This window comes from Sciurus vulgaris (assembly GCF_902686455.1).
Source record: "Sciurus vulgaris genome assembly, chromosome: 11".
Lineage (NCBI taxonomy): Eukaryota > Metazoa > Chordata > Mammalia > Rodentia > Sciuridae > Sciurus > Sciurus vulgaris.
Window position 1 is genome coordinate 72,832,883 of NC_136472.1, and position 12,969 is coordinate 72,845,851.

The window sequence follows — 12,969 nt, forward strand, 5'->3', positions numbered from 1 at the left end:
TCTCATATGCTGCCACTTCATACTACCTCCTCTCCTGCACGCCTCCCTGTGGCCCTTGCAACAATCCCTGTGAAGATGAGCAGAACCTGTTACTGGCCCCATTTTACACGTGGAGAAACCAAGGTCAGCAGGGTCTCCAAGGGCACAGATTGAACACAAAGTACCTGATGGTACTCTTCCTCCCATGCCATGTGGCTTGCAGTGCCCTGAGCTGCACATTCTTATCTAGAATGTCCTGGAAGGTGGGATTTTGTGCCAAGGGCTGGTCCAAAAGTATCCACCTGCTAGTGAGTGCCCAGGAGGGGCCTGGGCAGAGGGGCAGGCAGGCAGGGAAAGAATTCAGGCAACCTCAGGTTAGGGTCAGCCTCTTTTGGGGGCACAAAATCTGTTGTCCACATGCTTGGTTGGCCACAAATATGGTAATAGAATCCTCTTAGAATTATTCAAGGAAACTTGGTGCTTGAAAGATCTCTGGGGAAACCTGACCTCAGGAGAGAGACTTGTCATAAAGTCCTCTTTCAGTGTATTGTTATGTGAACCTGGGTGTCCATCCCCGTCGCTGTATGTAGTCAAACCTGGCTCTAGCTTCTCCTTCTCCTGTCGTCCGGTTCCTCCTGACATCCCGAGGGCCTGGGCTGGGAAGTGGGGTGTCACACAGGGGTGGAGACAGAGTCCTGGGTGGGGATTAGGCCTGTTTCCTTGCTTCATGGTCTCCCATGAGGCATGGGTCAAGCCCCGACCTCTCTGATCACCAGTCCCTGCCTAAGTCAGGCCAGAGCTGGGTTTGTTTAAAAAAAAAAAAAAAACGAACACGAAATGTGTGTGTGTGTGCACTTGTGTGCATAAGCATGGGCTTGGGCCTTGGTCTGTGACCCAAGCTCCAACACAGACACTTCATATTGGAAAGCTGGAGCCGTGCCAACGTGAAAAGCGAGAATCGAGCCTGTGCTTGCTGGTCTAAGATCAAACCTCAGAATGATGGTTTGAAGTTTTTCTTCAAAACAAAATTTAAAAAGTGAAACCGCAACAGGCAAGAGAGATAAAAGCAGAATTGCTCTGGTGGAAGTGGGAAGTGGGGAGGGCCAGAGACTCAACCTTGGCCCCCGACTCTTCCTCCCCTAGAGCCACTGACGAGGCCCCGTGGGATAGCAGGAGCTCCACAGTACGTGGCTGGAAGACCATTGTCAGTGTCTATGGATTGTGGGTCCCAGGGACCTGTGCTTTGATTTCCCTTTTGGGGTGATGAGTTGGGAGAGAATGTGGGGGAGGGTGCTCCCCCTTCCACATGGCCTCCCTCTGAAGCTACTGTGCCATGAGCCTGCGAAAAGTGGCCCAGGTGGGGGTCTGCCCCACGGTGGGGCTCCCTTAGTCCAGGAGGGAGGGCAAAGGTAATGGTGCTGCTTGTGCCAAGGCAGGCCGTATGAGGGAGGGGTTGGGGTGGGGGCCTTTTTTGGTCCCAATTGAGTGTAAAAAGAAAAACATCAGGACAGGCTTAGGCCTGCATCCGTGAGACCCTGTAGAAGTTCAGATCGGGTGGGGCAGGTCCAGGCCTTGGCACTGGCAGGAGACTAGCTGCCTCTCTGGGCTGCTGAAACCACTGGGGAAAGGATCAGCCAGGGCTCAGCCCTCAGGACAAGAGGCCTGGGCTCTCCCTGGGTCCAAGGCCCTCCTGAGTGACACCAGGAAGCTCTGGGAGCTCCGCTGATCCTGAATAGGGACTTTTACTTTGAGGGCAAGAAGTAGGCAGTTCCTATTTCCCCTCACCCTTGAATTTCTTTGATCTAGCAATGGTGGGTTCAGTATCAAGCCTTCTTGACCTCTGTGGGGTCTGAGAGGGGGGAGATGTGGATGACTTCAGGCCTGGGAGGGTCCAGGATGCCCCTGTTCCCCAGTCACTGAAAACATCTCTGTCTTGGTTGCGTGTCGGCGGGCATGGCATTTCCCTCTCAGCTGGGTCACCAAGGCCAAATTGGCTGCATCTCATGCTGGCTGAGTTACCTAGATGAGAAGCAGGATGAGATGAAGACCAGCAGGAGGTAGGTCGGCCTACAGTTAACTTCCTGTGTGGCCTTGGGTGGTGCTCCTGCAGTTGCAGGTCACACCTGGGTGACTGGCTGCAACGTACAGAGCGCAGGCCACTGACTTTCATCTCATCTGGGCCTCGCAACCACTTCCTGAGTTGGGCAGGGAAGGAAGTACTGTACCATTTTAGTTAGAGAAAATGAGCCTGAAGTTGTGTGGTTTGTTCAAGGACAACCAACTGACTGGTGACAGCCAGGGCTGAAAAGCAGCCTTGGACACTGTTCGGCCTTGGCATTGCTTTCACTGCACCATAAAGGAACCAGCTCATCAGCAACTCTCCCAGCTGGACCAGAACCCGGGCAAGCCCACTCTGGATTGTCTGGGATTCGAGGCCGAGGAGGCCATGGAGGCCATGGGGTCCAGCCAAAGGACTCAGTCCTTGTCTTCCCAAGACTGAACTCCTCTCTGGGCTGGGGTGCTGAGGAAACCCAGCTGGCCCTCTGCTTTGTGCCATTTCACCCAAGCCAGGCTCTTCCTTCCCACCCAGATTGGCATCAACATACCAGCTCCATGACCCACTGGGAAGTGGGCTACTTGGCAGGCATAGGCCCCAAACACTTGGCACAGCAGGAGCCAGTACTGTGGGCTGGTCCTGGGGCCTAGTGAGGCTCCCCGGACTACTTTCACTCTAAGGTGTCACCTGGCCAGGCTGACACCAGGGTGGAGAGGGGCCCTGCAGAGAAACACTGGGTCATGTCTAGCTGCTGAGGTCAGGGGTGGTGCCTGGAGCTGACCGGAAACCTGAAAAGATGATCTGGATCCTCCTTTTCAGGAAGAGGCCACAGTAATGCATTGGCCTGTGTCTCACGGTGCTGAAGCACACAGCTGTGTAGGGGGCCACCTGACCTAGAGGCAGATGGTACACTCACATCTGGATTCTGGTGCATTCTGGTGTGGTCTGAATCCCTGTGGCAAGGGCACTGTGTTCCAGTTCACATCAAGGCACTATATGAGCCTGCAGCCATGGGGCCTGTGTTGCAGTGGCCCTCATGACATTCCCCTGGGCTTCCTAAGAAACGAGGCTGGTTTACACCCATCTTTGTGCCTCCAGGACTGGGCATACACAGAAACCGTCAGCAAAGACAGGTGAAGCGAAATTCAACTAAATTTCACCATTATCCCTGTGCAGTCCTGGCTCACAAAGCAAAGAGAGCTCTGATACTTCCCTGCACTGGAGAAACTTCAGGCGACACTGGGAAAACCCCTAAAGGTGCGATTTTGAAGAGAAGGAAGCTTAAGAAACCAGCCTGGCAAATCTTTTGTGTGAATGTGTTAGGGATGGGGCAAAGAGGTTTGCAGGGGGTGGTTACCCCAAATGCTAAGGGTCTTGTACCAGCCCCAAAGGCTTCAGAGGATGACACTGAAGGATGCATGTTCTGTGCATCCAGCTCTACCGCTACCCAGCTCCAGCAGGGGCTGGATACCTGGGGCACCTGCTGCTAGGACCACAGGACTGGCCTGGATAATTGACTGTCCCGGATAATGTAACTGTCCCAAGTTGCCTTGATTCTGACCTGGGAAAGAGGTCCCTTGAGTTGAGCATTCATGAGATTTAGCAGGCCTGGGGCCAGGCTGGTGAGAGTCATTTCACCATGGGGAAAGGTTTGTGCAGCTCATCCTCAGAGGTGGAAAGGGTTAGGATCCAACTTGTATAAAAGATCATATTGTCTCCCTTTTCAGGCAAATATGGGACCAAGACAGAAGTAAGCAGAAATTGAGGAGAAATCCCCCTCACCCTGCTAACTAGTATATCTGCCTGGGTAAACCTCATGGCACCCACATCCTCTGGGGGCTGTGAAGTCCTGCAGGCCCTATCACAAGTCCCCCATCCAAGTCTCAGCAAATCCAGGCCATAGGGTAGAGTAGTTCATACAGGCTATGATATCAGGCGACACAGCCCCGGGCCCCAAAAAGGGCCTCTCCTAGACCTGGAGGGTGGACCAGGAGATCTGTTGGGCCGCACTGCTTCTGAGGTCTAGTGAATCCCCTCTAGAGGCAGATGGAACAGGAGGCTCCACCCAGCAGACCAGAAGCTCAAATGTTCACAAATTTTCAAAGCCAGAAATGCCTGGGTTTTCCAGTGGGGAACTGAGGTCCAGAGAGGGGAAGAAACTTGCTTAAGATCACACAGCAAGTTAGCATCAAAGACCCGACAAGGATACCTTTTGAACACTTGCTATTTATCATCCATATCTGCTCTGTTGCCCTGGGAAAGACCCCAGTTCCCAATCACACCAACACCAGCCAATGGGTACTAGGTACCCTTGACACTGGGGACTACTGGGGTCATCAATTCCCCAAGGAAAGAAGAGCAGCTTCCCTCCCTTTGCAGGAAGGCATCTCCATGGAGCCTGCTATGTTCTGGGGAAGGACTGTCTTTGACAGTGGCCACTCTCCCCACCTATAGGGCCAACCCAGTCTTGGAAGACTACAGGGAGGAAGCAGGGATACTGGTGGCACCAGCTGCTCTGGACTTTCTCCCTGGTGATAAGAAAATCATAAGTCTGTGAAGGAAGGGAGAAGGTAGGCTCAACCCCCCGCCTCTGCCCGCCTCTGAGAGCCCCCTCAGGAAACCTCTTCAGAAACTCCCTCTGCAGGGGCTGGCACTTAAAGGGTCCCACCTTCTGCACATGTGCGCACTCAGCGTCCCCCACCCCCAACACACACACACAATACAAGGCAGCTAAGGTGCTCATCCTGACAATCCCCAAAGAAACCTGGCTAGTTCACAGGCTCGCCTCCGTCTAGGTGTCTGCTGGTAAGGAAGTCAGTCTGTGGCTTTTCTCCACTTCTGGGTCTGTGAGCCTATGAGCTTCACCAATGTCACTCTCAGACACAGGGACACAGGCCAAGCGTGAAGTGGGAGGGGGAGAGGTCTTTGGTGGGTCCAAACTGCCAAAAGGCATTGAGAATCTATCCACGGTTCTGCCCCTGCAGTCAGGAGGGGGTGGCCTTCAATACAGTCATCTTTTAGCTGCCAGAACTTTACCAGGTGGGACTGGGGACATCTTCTCATGTGTCTTGGGCCCTCATGCCCACTCCTCCAAGCCCTCACACCCACCACCACAGAGCCCCTCCAGCCCCACCCTCCCCTTCCCACTCCCCATCTCGGGCCGAATCCCAAGGCCAGGGCTGTGGTGGCCTTTCTGGGAATGAGCATGAAAAGGGGGTGGGGTGGAACGGTGGACTGAGGAAAGAGGTGAAAGTGGCGCATTGTTGGCATGGTGACGTGGGGCCAATCCTGAGGCCAGAGGTTCATCACCGTGACCTGGAAGACCACTTGGGGTCCCCAAGTTGAAACTGGAAGAACAAAGGGGAGGGAAACCAGAACAGGAAGAAGACAAGTAAGCATCCTAGTGCGAGAGAGTGGCCCTGGAGCTGCGGGCGTGGGCCGCCTCAATCTATCTGTTGTTGAGGTGTGGAGAGCTGGTGCCATCCTCCTCTTCCTCCTTGTCATCCTTCAGGCCTTTCAGTCTCTGGCGAGCAAAGTCCTCAAACACAATGTCGTCATCACTGCGGGGAGAAACAAGGAAATGTGGCGTGTTCGCAAGGGCAGGGAGAGAGGTCATGTCCAGAGGCCTGACCAGATGTGACAGAAGGGACCCAGGACAGAACCACACTCTCCAAGGTCTCTGGCCTCTGGAGTTAACTGGGGCAGAAAGGCCTGCCAGGCTGGCATTTACAGGCCCACTGTTGACTCTGGGGACACTCACAACTAGACTTGGGGAAGTCGTGAAGTGCTGGGGGGGTCATAAAACTTGACTCTTATGCCTAAGGCCTAGAAAAGCACCCCAGCTCTGGAGAGGGTGTTGGCACGTCAAAGACAGGGAGTAGTGTGGTTCTGTGGCAGAGGAAGAAATCACTCCCACCATGGTAGGCCAGGCCACCACTGGTTTCACAGTGTACTGGGAACCCCTCAAGAGCAAGCCCAAGGAAGCCCACCCACCCACCCAAAAAACTACCCCTAGGAAGCCGTCCTCTTTCTGAACAGAAAGGACTAGCTTAATGGAGAGAAAGCCACAAAGGCCCCTTCTCCAGGCAAGCGTCACTCACATGCTGCCCTCAGGGATCCTGGGTAGGAGAGGGGCTGGGATCGGGGGTTGGCAAATCTACACAGGGGAAGAGGAAGGGTGGTGGGGGAAGGGGTACCTGAGCAGGGTGCAGAACTAAGGGCTGCTTCCTTTCTATCATAAAAGACAGTCACTTAGGACCAGGTAGGGACCCACAAAATGTCCCCTGCCCCATGGAGTTCAGCCAGCCACATGGGTCCTCCTCATGGGATGACTCGAGACCCCATATCCCATATTTCTCCTGGGGGACAAGAGGGGGTGGCTTTTGCAGCTGGAGCAAGAAAGCTGCTTGGCCTTGGAGGTGATTCGTGCAGCAGGCCCACGTCCTCCCCCTCCATCCACTGTCCGGTGCCATGACAGCCTTTCACCGCAGGGAACGTTGCATCAGTTGGTCCTCAGGAGTCAGATGCAATGGGACCCAGACAATTCCCCACCCCACAGCCTGCCTCCCACAGGTTGGCAAAGGGTCAGGAGGAGAGCCGAGTCCAGGGCCCCAACCAGCCCTGTGGGAGCCGAGCAGGCGATGTGGATGGACTGACGGACGGACGGACGTGCAAGGACGAGGGAGGAAGACAGACCCCACCAAGGCAGGAGGAAGAGGAACAGGCACGGAGGGTCCTTCAAGTCACATGCAGGCAAGCAGGTTGCTGAAGAGGCGAGCAGAGGCGGCTCTCAGCAGAGGGGGTTAGACCAGCTGCTCCTCAGGGGTTAATAAGCATATATGCAAATGACCCTCCACCCCGCCCCCAGGCCCACCCCCCAGACATCTGCAGGCAGGGTTTGGCTTACTTCGTGTCAAGTTCTATGAGATTGGTGTCTACTGGCGCCTCGTTCTCTGGAACTGAACACAATGTGGGCCGGGTGCCCAAGGGTTAGTGTGGAGTCGGGACAGGTGGGCACAGGCCCCCATGCTGGGACAGGCAGGCTGAGGGGGAGGGCAAAGGAAGAAGGGGAAGGGCAGAGCCAAGCTCATCTCAGGTCTTGAAACACCCCAAATCATCTTAAAGGCAGGAGGGCACAGGGAGGGTCCCAGATACCCACTGCAGTTCCCTTAGAGTAGAACCTCTGAACCCTTGCTCCCAGAACAGGTCTCCAACATGACAGTAAATTTCCGGCATGCATGAGTTTCTCTAAGAGGGTTGGGGTTTTGTTGCTTTTGTTTATTTATTTTTTCACATTTTATTCTCTCTGAATTTGGAGTGTTTTACGATTGATGACATTTCACATTTCACAGTTGACTGTGGGAGCTCTGTTTGCCTCTGTGTGTGCTATAACGTAGTCCCCCTCAACTGAACAACCTTAGATTCAGTGAAGCATGAACGCTCCATTATCAGTTGGAAAAAATAATGAAATGCTGTGTGCATAGGTCGTCTTATCTGTGTGGTTCCTCCCCACTTCTGGACAGGCCCCAGCCCATCCCTGGACACCTGGCAATGAGCTCCCTCTCCCACAGAGAATAGGAGCCAGGGCTCACTAACTTCTAGCAGGTCAGAGCAAATATGAGTGGTGGGTTCCACAAAGTCCTGGGAAGCTGGGGAGAGGGTGACACTGGGCTGAAGGCTAACACAGGGGGTGGTGGGGTGATGGGGCGACATGGTGGAGGAGGGGGCTGGCTCTCTAGAAACCATCCACTCTGATGACCCATAGGGCCTGCTTACCTTCCCGATGTGGAGGTTCCTCTTTGGGCTTGGGGTGCATTAAGGTAAAGGGCAGTTCCACAGCCACATCACTGAAACACAGACCCAAACCCAGTGAGCCCTGAGCCAAGCCTCAGGCTGTGAGACCCAGTGTCCTGTCTCTCTGAGAACTAGGAGAGCTGTGTTAGAGCAAGATCCACCACACTTCTGGTACTCTGAGCATCTGTCTCTCTAGGAATTGAACTAGGAGAACCGTTCTCCTGCCTCCAGAAGGAAATGGAAACCTCTCTTGTCCTGAGAAGGATCCCTGGAGTCAATGGGCTGGCAGCAGGTATAGGAGTGGGAAAGAATTATCCAGGGCAGTTGTGCACTGTGGTCATGGAGTGGCTCCAGAGAAGCTTTGGGACCCTGCCCACCTCAAGTCACCATAGCCACCCCAGCCTTCCCTCACACTGCGCTTCCCAACTGCTGGATAGGACCCCTACTATCCTTGCTCCATCCCATCTCTCCATGCCTCAAGAAGCTCCCAGTGCTCTGAAATCTGGATGTGGCACTATGAAGGTCCAGGTTCAGAAGGGGACCCGGGGCTAGGGCTGTCCACACTATGCACAGAGTCTGGCAGCCTTGTGAAGGATGGGGAGGAGGGTTGGTGGGGGAGCACTGACCACCAGCCAGGGTCTCTGACCAGGCCTTCTCTCCCTTACCCCTGACAAAATAATAAAAGTAGACATTTGCATGGTGCTGCCTGTGCCAAGGACTGTTGTGGCCCCTTCCTTAGAGGAACCTATTTAATCCTCCCAACAACCCTATTATTTACCTGCAACGTATGGATTGGGAAACTGAGGCACAAGGAGATTAAAGTCTCTTACATAAGGCTACACAGCTATTACTAGTAAGAGACGGAAAATTCCGGCTCCATAATTCACTCCCTTAACTACCGTGACAATAGCAGAATTGATTCTGACAAAAAGCAGCCCTGAAGACTCCTCTCAGCTTGGGTGCCATCACTCTAGGACACCCCCAAACCCCAAGAGCCTCCAGGCACAGCCACATTTATTGGTCTTGTTGCTCAAGGCAGCTGGGAAGGGTGAAGGGACAGGGAATGGAGTGGTCAGGGACACAAGTTGTGCAGCCAGAAAGGAGGGTTCTGCCAACCTCCCTCTCATTGGTGGTGCACTTTCCAGCTTTGAGTCCCACTGAGCTCATCTGGAAACATGGGGAGAACAAGGCCTACCTTCTAGAAGCACTGGAACTTCAGCAGATGTTGTAGGTAAAAGATCTGGTTCAACCGTGAAATGTGAGCCCGTCAGAATCAGGGATCAGTGAGAACATGGGGGGCTTTTTTTTTTTTTTTTAATGTTTGTTTTTTGCGTTTTTTTTTGTTTTGTTTTGTTTTTTGTTTTTTGGGGGGTGGGTACTGGGCTTTGAACCCAGGGGCACTCTACCACTGAGCTACATCTTTAGCCATTTTCATTTTTTATTTCAAGATAAGGTCTCACTGTTGCTGAGGCTGGCCTGGAACTTGCAAGCCTCCCACCTCAGCCTCTGGAGTTACTGGGAACACAGGCATGCACCACTATGCTTGGTAACGTGAGGGTCTTATAAGGTTTTTTCTTTTTCTTTCTGCTATTTATTTATTTATTTATTTTTGCTTCCATAGGGGTTCACTATGGGTGAAAGCCTGAGTTGGCCAGCCTTCACTGAGGCCACATAGGACATGGCTGAAAGATTCTGGACCTTAACCTTTGCCAGGACATATGGGATAAGGAAACGGACACTTCTGATTCCTCTTTGGGACTTTGTAGAGCAGCTTGAAGATGGACACAAGTCTAGATTCAGAAAGCCTTTGCCGAATTATACAGAACTAAATTGAATTAATGTCATCTCTCAAACTGGACCAAGATTTCTTAGGATGAGCAGCACTGCCATCTTGTGACAGAAGGTCAAGAGGCTGTGTTTGGGGCATTTTTGAAATGTTAAATCCACCAACCAAATTACAAGGGACTCTCATTTACCAAATTGGATCTCCCGAAGACCTCTCCTTAGCAACCTGCAGCCAGCAGTCCATTCTCAGTAGTGTAGGAGTTTCAAAGCCATATTTCTCCTAAACATCCTATAACTCAAGTGATCAGGAATTCAGTTGGCCCTGCTGGTGGCCACTCCCCAGATCACTGCTGTCTATAAAAGTCCCTGTCACTGGAATAGGATGGAAAAGCAGGGCAAGGTTTTTATGGATAGGCCATGTCTCCCTCATCCCTCCAGGGAAAGTTCTAGCCCAGCACAGACCTGAGCCAGCAACCTGAAATAACCACTAGATTCCTTTCAACCCAGTGCCCTGTGGTCCTGGCCAGTTAGGCCAATGGTCTCTGGGCCCTCCAGGGAGGTGGCTCAAGCAGGAGGAAGAAGGGACTTTACCTGGATGCAAGATCTCCCAACAGGCTGGGTGGGCCAGAGGAGGCAGGAGAAGTGGTCAGGAGAGAGTGCAGAGAGGAAGAAAAAACACATTATTCACCTCCTCTGCTGCCCGGCAGAGCAGACCCGAGGGACGCACTCCCCGACCCTGCTCAGCTCTGACTGCTCATCCAGGGAGACTGATGTGGCATCCACTTGCCCCAGATTCCTCCTCTGTAAAGGAGGTGTAAGAATACTACCCCTTGCCAGGAATAGCTAATGGTCAAAGGAAGAATTTGGGGGTCCCCAGAAGCATAAGGAAAACTGCAGGTCCTGTAAGATCACATGACATAGGATTTGGGATTTAGAGATGTCCTATAATGTACAGTTAGTATTACACACTGCCACCCGCAGTCATTATTCTAGTAATAAAGAGATTCAATGTCTAATGTTATTTAGATTTTCAAACTTTCCATAGACATTTATAAACTAAATTAAGGGGGAAAAAATCCCTTTAACAAATTAAGAGTCTTAACTCTTGATTTATAACATGTAGCCCAATATATGGAGCAGTGGGAGCTTTTTCTAAGCTTCCACCAAACTATATGCTTCAGGGCAGGAATATGTCCTGTCCACTGCTGGGACCCCAGTACCCAGGCCATGACCCAAGGCTCAGGGAGGAGAGTTCAGGGAGGAATTAGGGAACCATAGAGGCTTATGGTTTCCCCATCAATAAAATGGGAGTCAGCTGAGCACGCAAATGCCCAATCCAGCTCAGGGATTCTGAGCCCCTTATGCCTCTTCCCCAGCAGATCAGCCTGGGCAAGAGTGGGGTGTGGGTGCTATGTTTGGAGGTGTGATGAACGCCATGGCGCCCTCTAGGACCCACAGCATAGACTCTGAGAATGCTCTCCCTCCTGGGCCAGGCGCAGTCCTCAGGGCAAGGCCCCGACCTGCCATGAAGAGGAAGAAGAGACAGGGAGAAAGATGGGAAGATAAGGAGGGGCCAGGGCCACTGGAGGAGGAGAGGGAAATGGAGCTGAGGGAAAGAGGAACAGAAAGGAGAAAGAAAGGAACAGGAGGTCCTCCGACCCCATTGCTCCTCCACAAAAGATGCAGCTAAAAGGTCAAACAGGAGGAATGGGGCAGGGGGCTGTGGGCCCCTCCACACTTGGGCGCTTGGACTAGGACAGAACACTCACCCGCCCCGAGACACCACCAGCTTCACCTTCACTTTGTAGGAAACAATGATCCCCAGGATCTCACGGTTGGCACCTTCCCTCAACCTGCAAGGTGACACAGGGAAGCTAATCCACAGGGTTCTCTGGTGAGCAAGACATTGTGAGCAAGACAGTGTGGTGGGGGACAGCACCATCCATCCTTCTCCTGGCCACTCAGCCACCACGTCCAATGGAGCCCAGTGTGTGCCCAACCCTGAGCCCAATGGAGGTAAGAAAGGTGACCTATGCCCTTAGGGAGCTGGAACTTGAAGCCCCGAGTTCCAAATTCGGTGGTGAGGGTCCCTCACTGTGTGTTTGGTAAGCGCCCTGCACCTGGCCTGGCCAGTGTCTGGCAGTACAGTGGGAGACAGGACTGTAATTACTCGCTGATGAATTTGGCTTCTCTCACCCACGGTTTTGTGCTCAGTAACTTGTCAGCCGAAAGGGCTGGCCTGGGAGTTTGGAGAGGCTGGGGGCAGTTGCAGGCAAGGGTCAGGGAAGGACATCTCCAGGAGGAGGCTGGTGCCTTGACAAAGTCTTGAGGACAGGTAGGGTTTGAGCCAGGGTAGAGGGGCTGGGGAACATCTTAGAGGTCAGCAGGCAGGCTGGATAGGGCATGACCAAGAGAGGATGGCCCAAGTGCAGCCTGGGTTGGCAGCAGGGGGCACAGGGGCTGTAGGCAGGTCAAAGTCCAGCCAGAGGGCCAGAGCTCAGCAGGGAGGGTGCAACAGGCACCCCATACCCCAGGTTCTGCTACAGCAGGGTGACCTGGAGGATTCAGTGATGCCCATGGGGCAGGAGTGACCAGACAGCCCAGGGGTCCCTGACTTGAAGGGTGCCCCGTGTCTGGTGCACCCGGCTCACTGTCCCACGCTCTCCAGTCTCCCCTCCTGCTGGGACCCTTCCAGGTGCTCCTCCTTCCCTCTGGCTTTGCCAGCCTCAGGGCTGCACCCCATCTGACTGAGGACACCAGGTCAGGACCTACTGCGTCTGGCAGAAAGCCTTTCCAGGCTGCTTCTCCAGACCAACCACCAGGGCTGGCACAGACTGACCAAGCCAGGTCTAGTGGCCTGTGTTGTCCTCTGGGTTCCCCCAGGAGGGTGGGCATAGGGAGCCTTCCTGACCACTCAAGTGTCTGTGGATAAGCCACAGATGAGGCTGAGGGAAGAGGGCAGCCTGAACCATTCCCTTGACAGTTAGGATAGGGAGAGCAGCAGGAGCCTGAGGCCAGGAGGGCAGGTCCTCACAGGGTGCTGGAGGCCAAGTTCGTGTCTTCATGCTTGAGTTTCCCATCCAGTGCAAGGCCCCGCTTCTCTCGGTTATTGGCCAGGAAGGGAGTCAGCGTGTAAACTTTGCAGAATGTTGAACTGGGTGCCACAGTATCACTGGAAGAAGGGAAGCAGGTGTAGAGGTGGCCCTGCCCACAGCCAACCCCAGCCTTGTGCCCCAACCTAGTCAGGACATCTAGCAGGGACTTGTCCCAAGTTCCCCTCTGCCAAGCTCTATTCCCCCAATTGCAGAGACCACTTGGGCTAGGCCCTGCTCTGGCAGGGAGACCACTGCCACCCA

The 12,969-nt window shown here is 53.6% G+C and overlaps 1 protein-coding gene across 6 annotated transcripts in view; it reads right to left on the reverse strand.

Annotated features, from left to right (window-relative positions):
• Window positions 1-674: 674 nt before the first annotated feature.
• Window positions 675-12,969, reverse strand: part of ARRB1 (arrestin beta 1) — a 79,427-nt gene continuing 67,132 nt past the window's right edge. For 4 of the 6 annotated variants that reach the window (XM_079104450.1, XM_079104448.1, XM_079104453.1 and 1 more), the window contains 6 exons: window positions 12,648-12,785; window positions 11,383-11,466; window positions 10,205-10,228; window positions 7,811-7,881; window positions 6,942-6,993; window positions 675-5,595 (listed from right to left, as the gene is read on the reverse strand). In XM_079104450.1, the coding sequence (XP_078960576.1) occupies window positions 5,484-5,595; window positions 6,942-6,993; window positions 7,811-7,881; window positions 10,205-10,228; window positions 11,383-11,466; window positions 12,648-12,785 (481 nt within the window). In that variant the 3' untranslated portion in view covers window positions 675-5,483. The remainder of the gene's footprint in view (window positions 5,596-6,941; window positions 6,994-7,810; window positions 7,882-10,204; window positions 10,229-11,382; window positions 11,467-12,647; window positions 12,786-12,969) is intronic. The other 2 variants (XM_079104449.1, XM_079104452.1) reach the window with 1 other exon arrangement.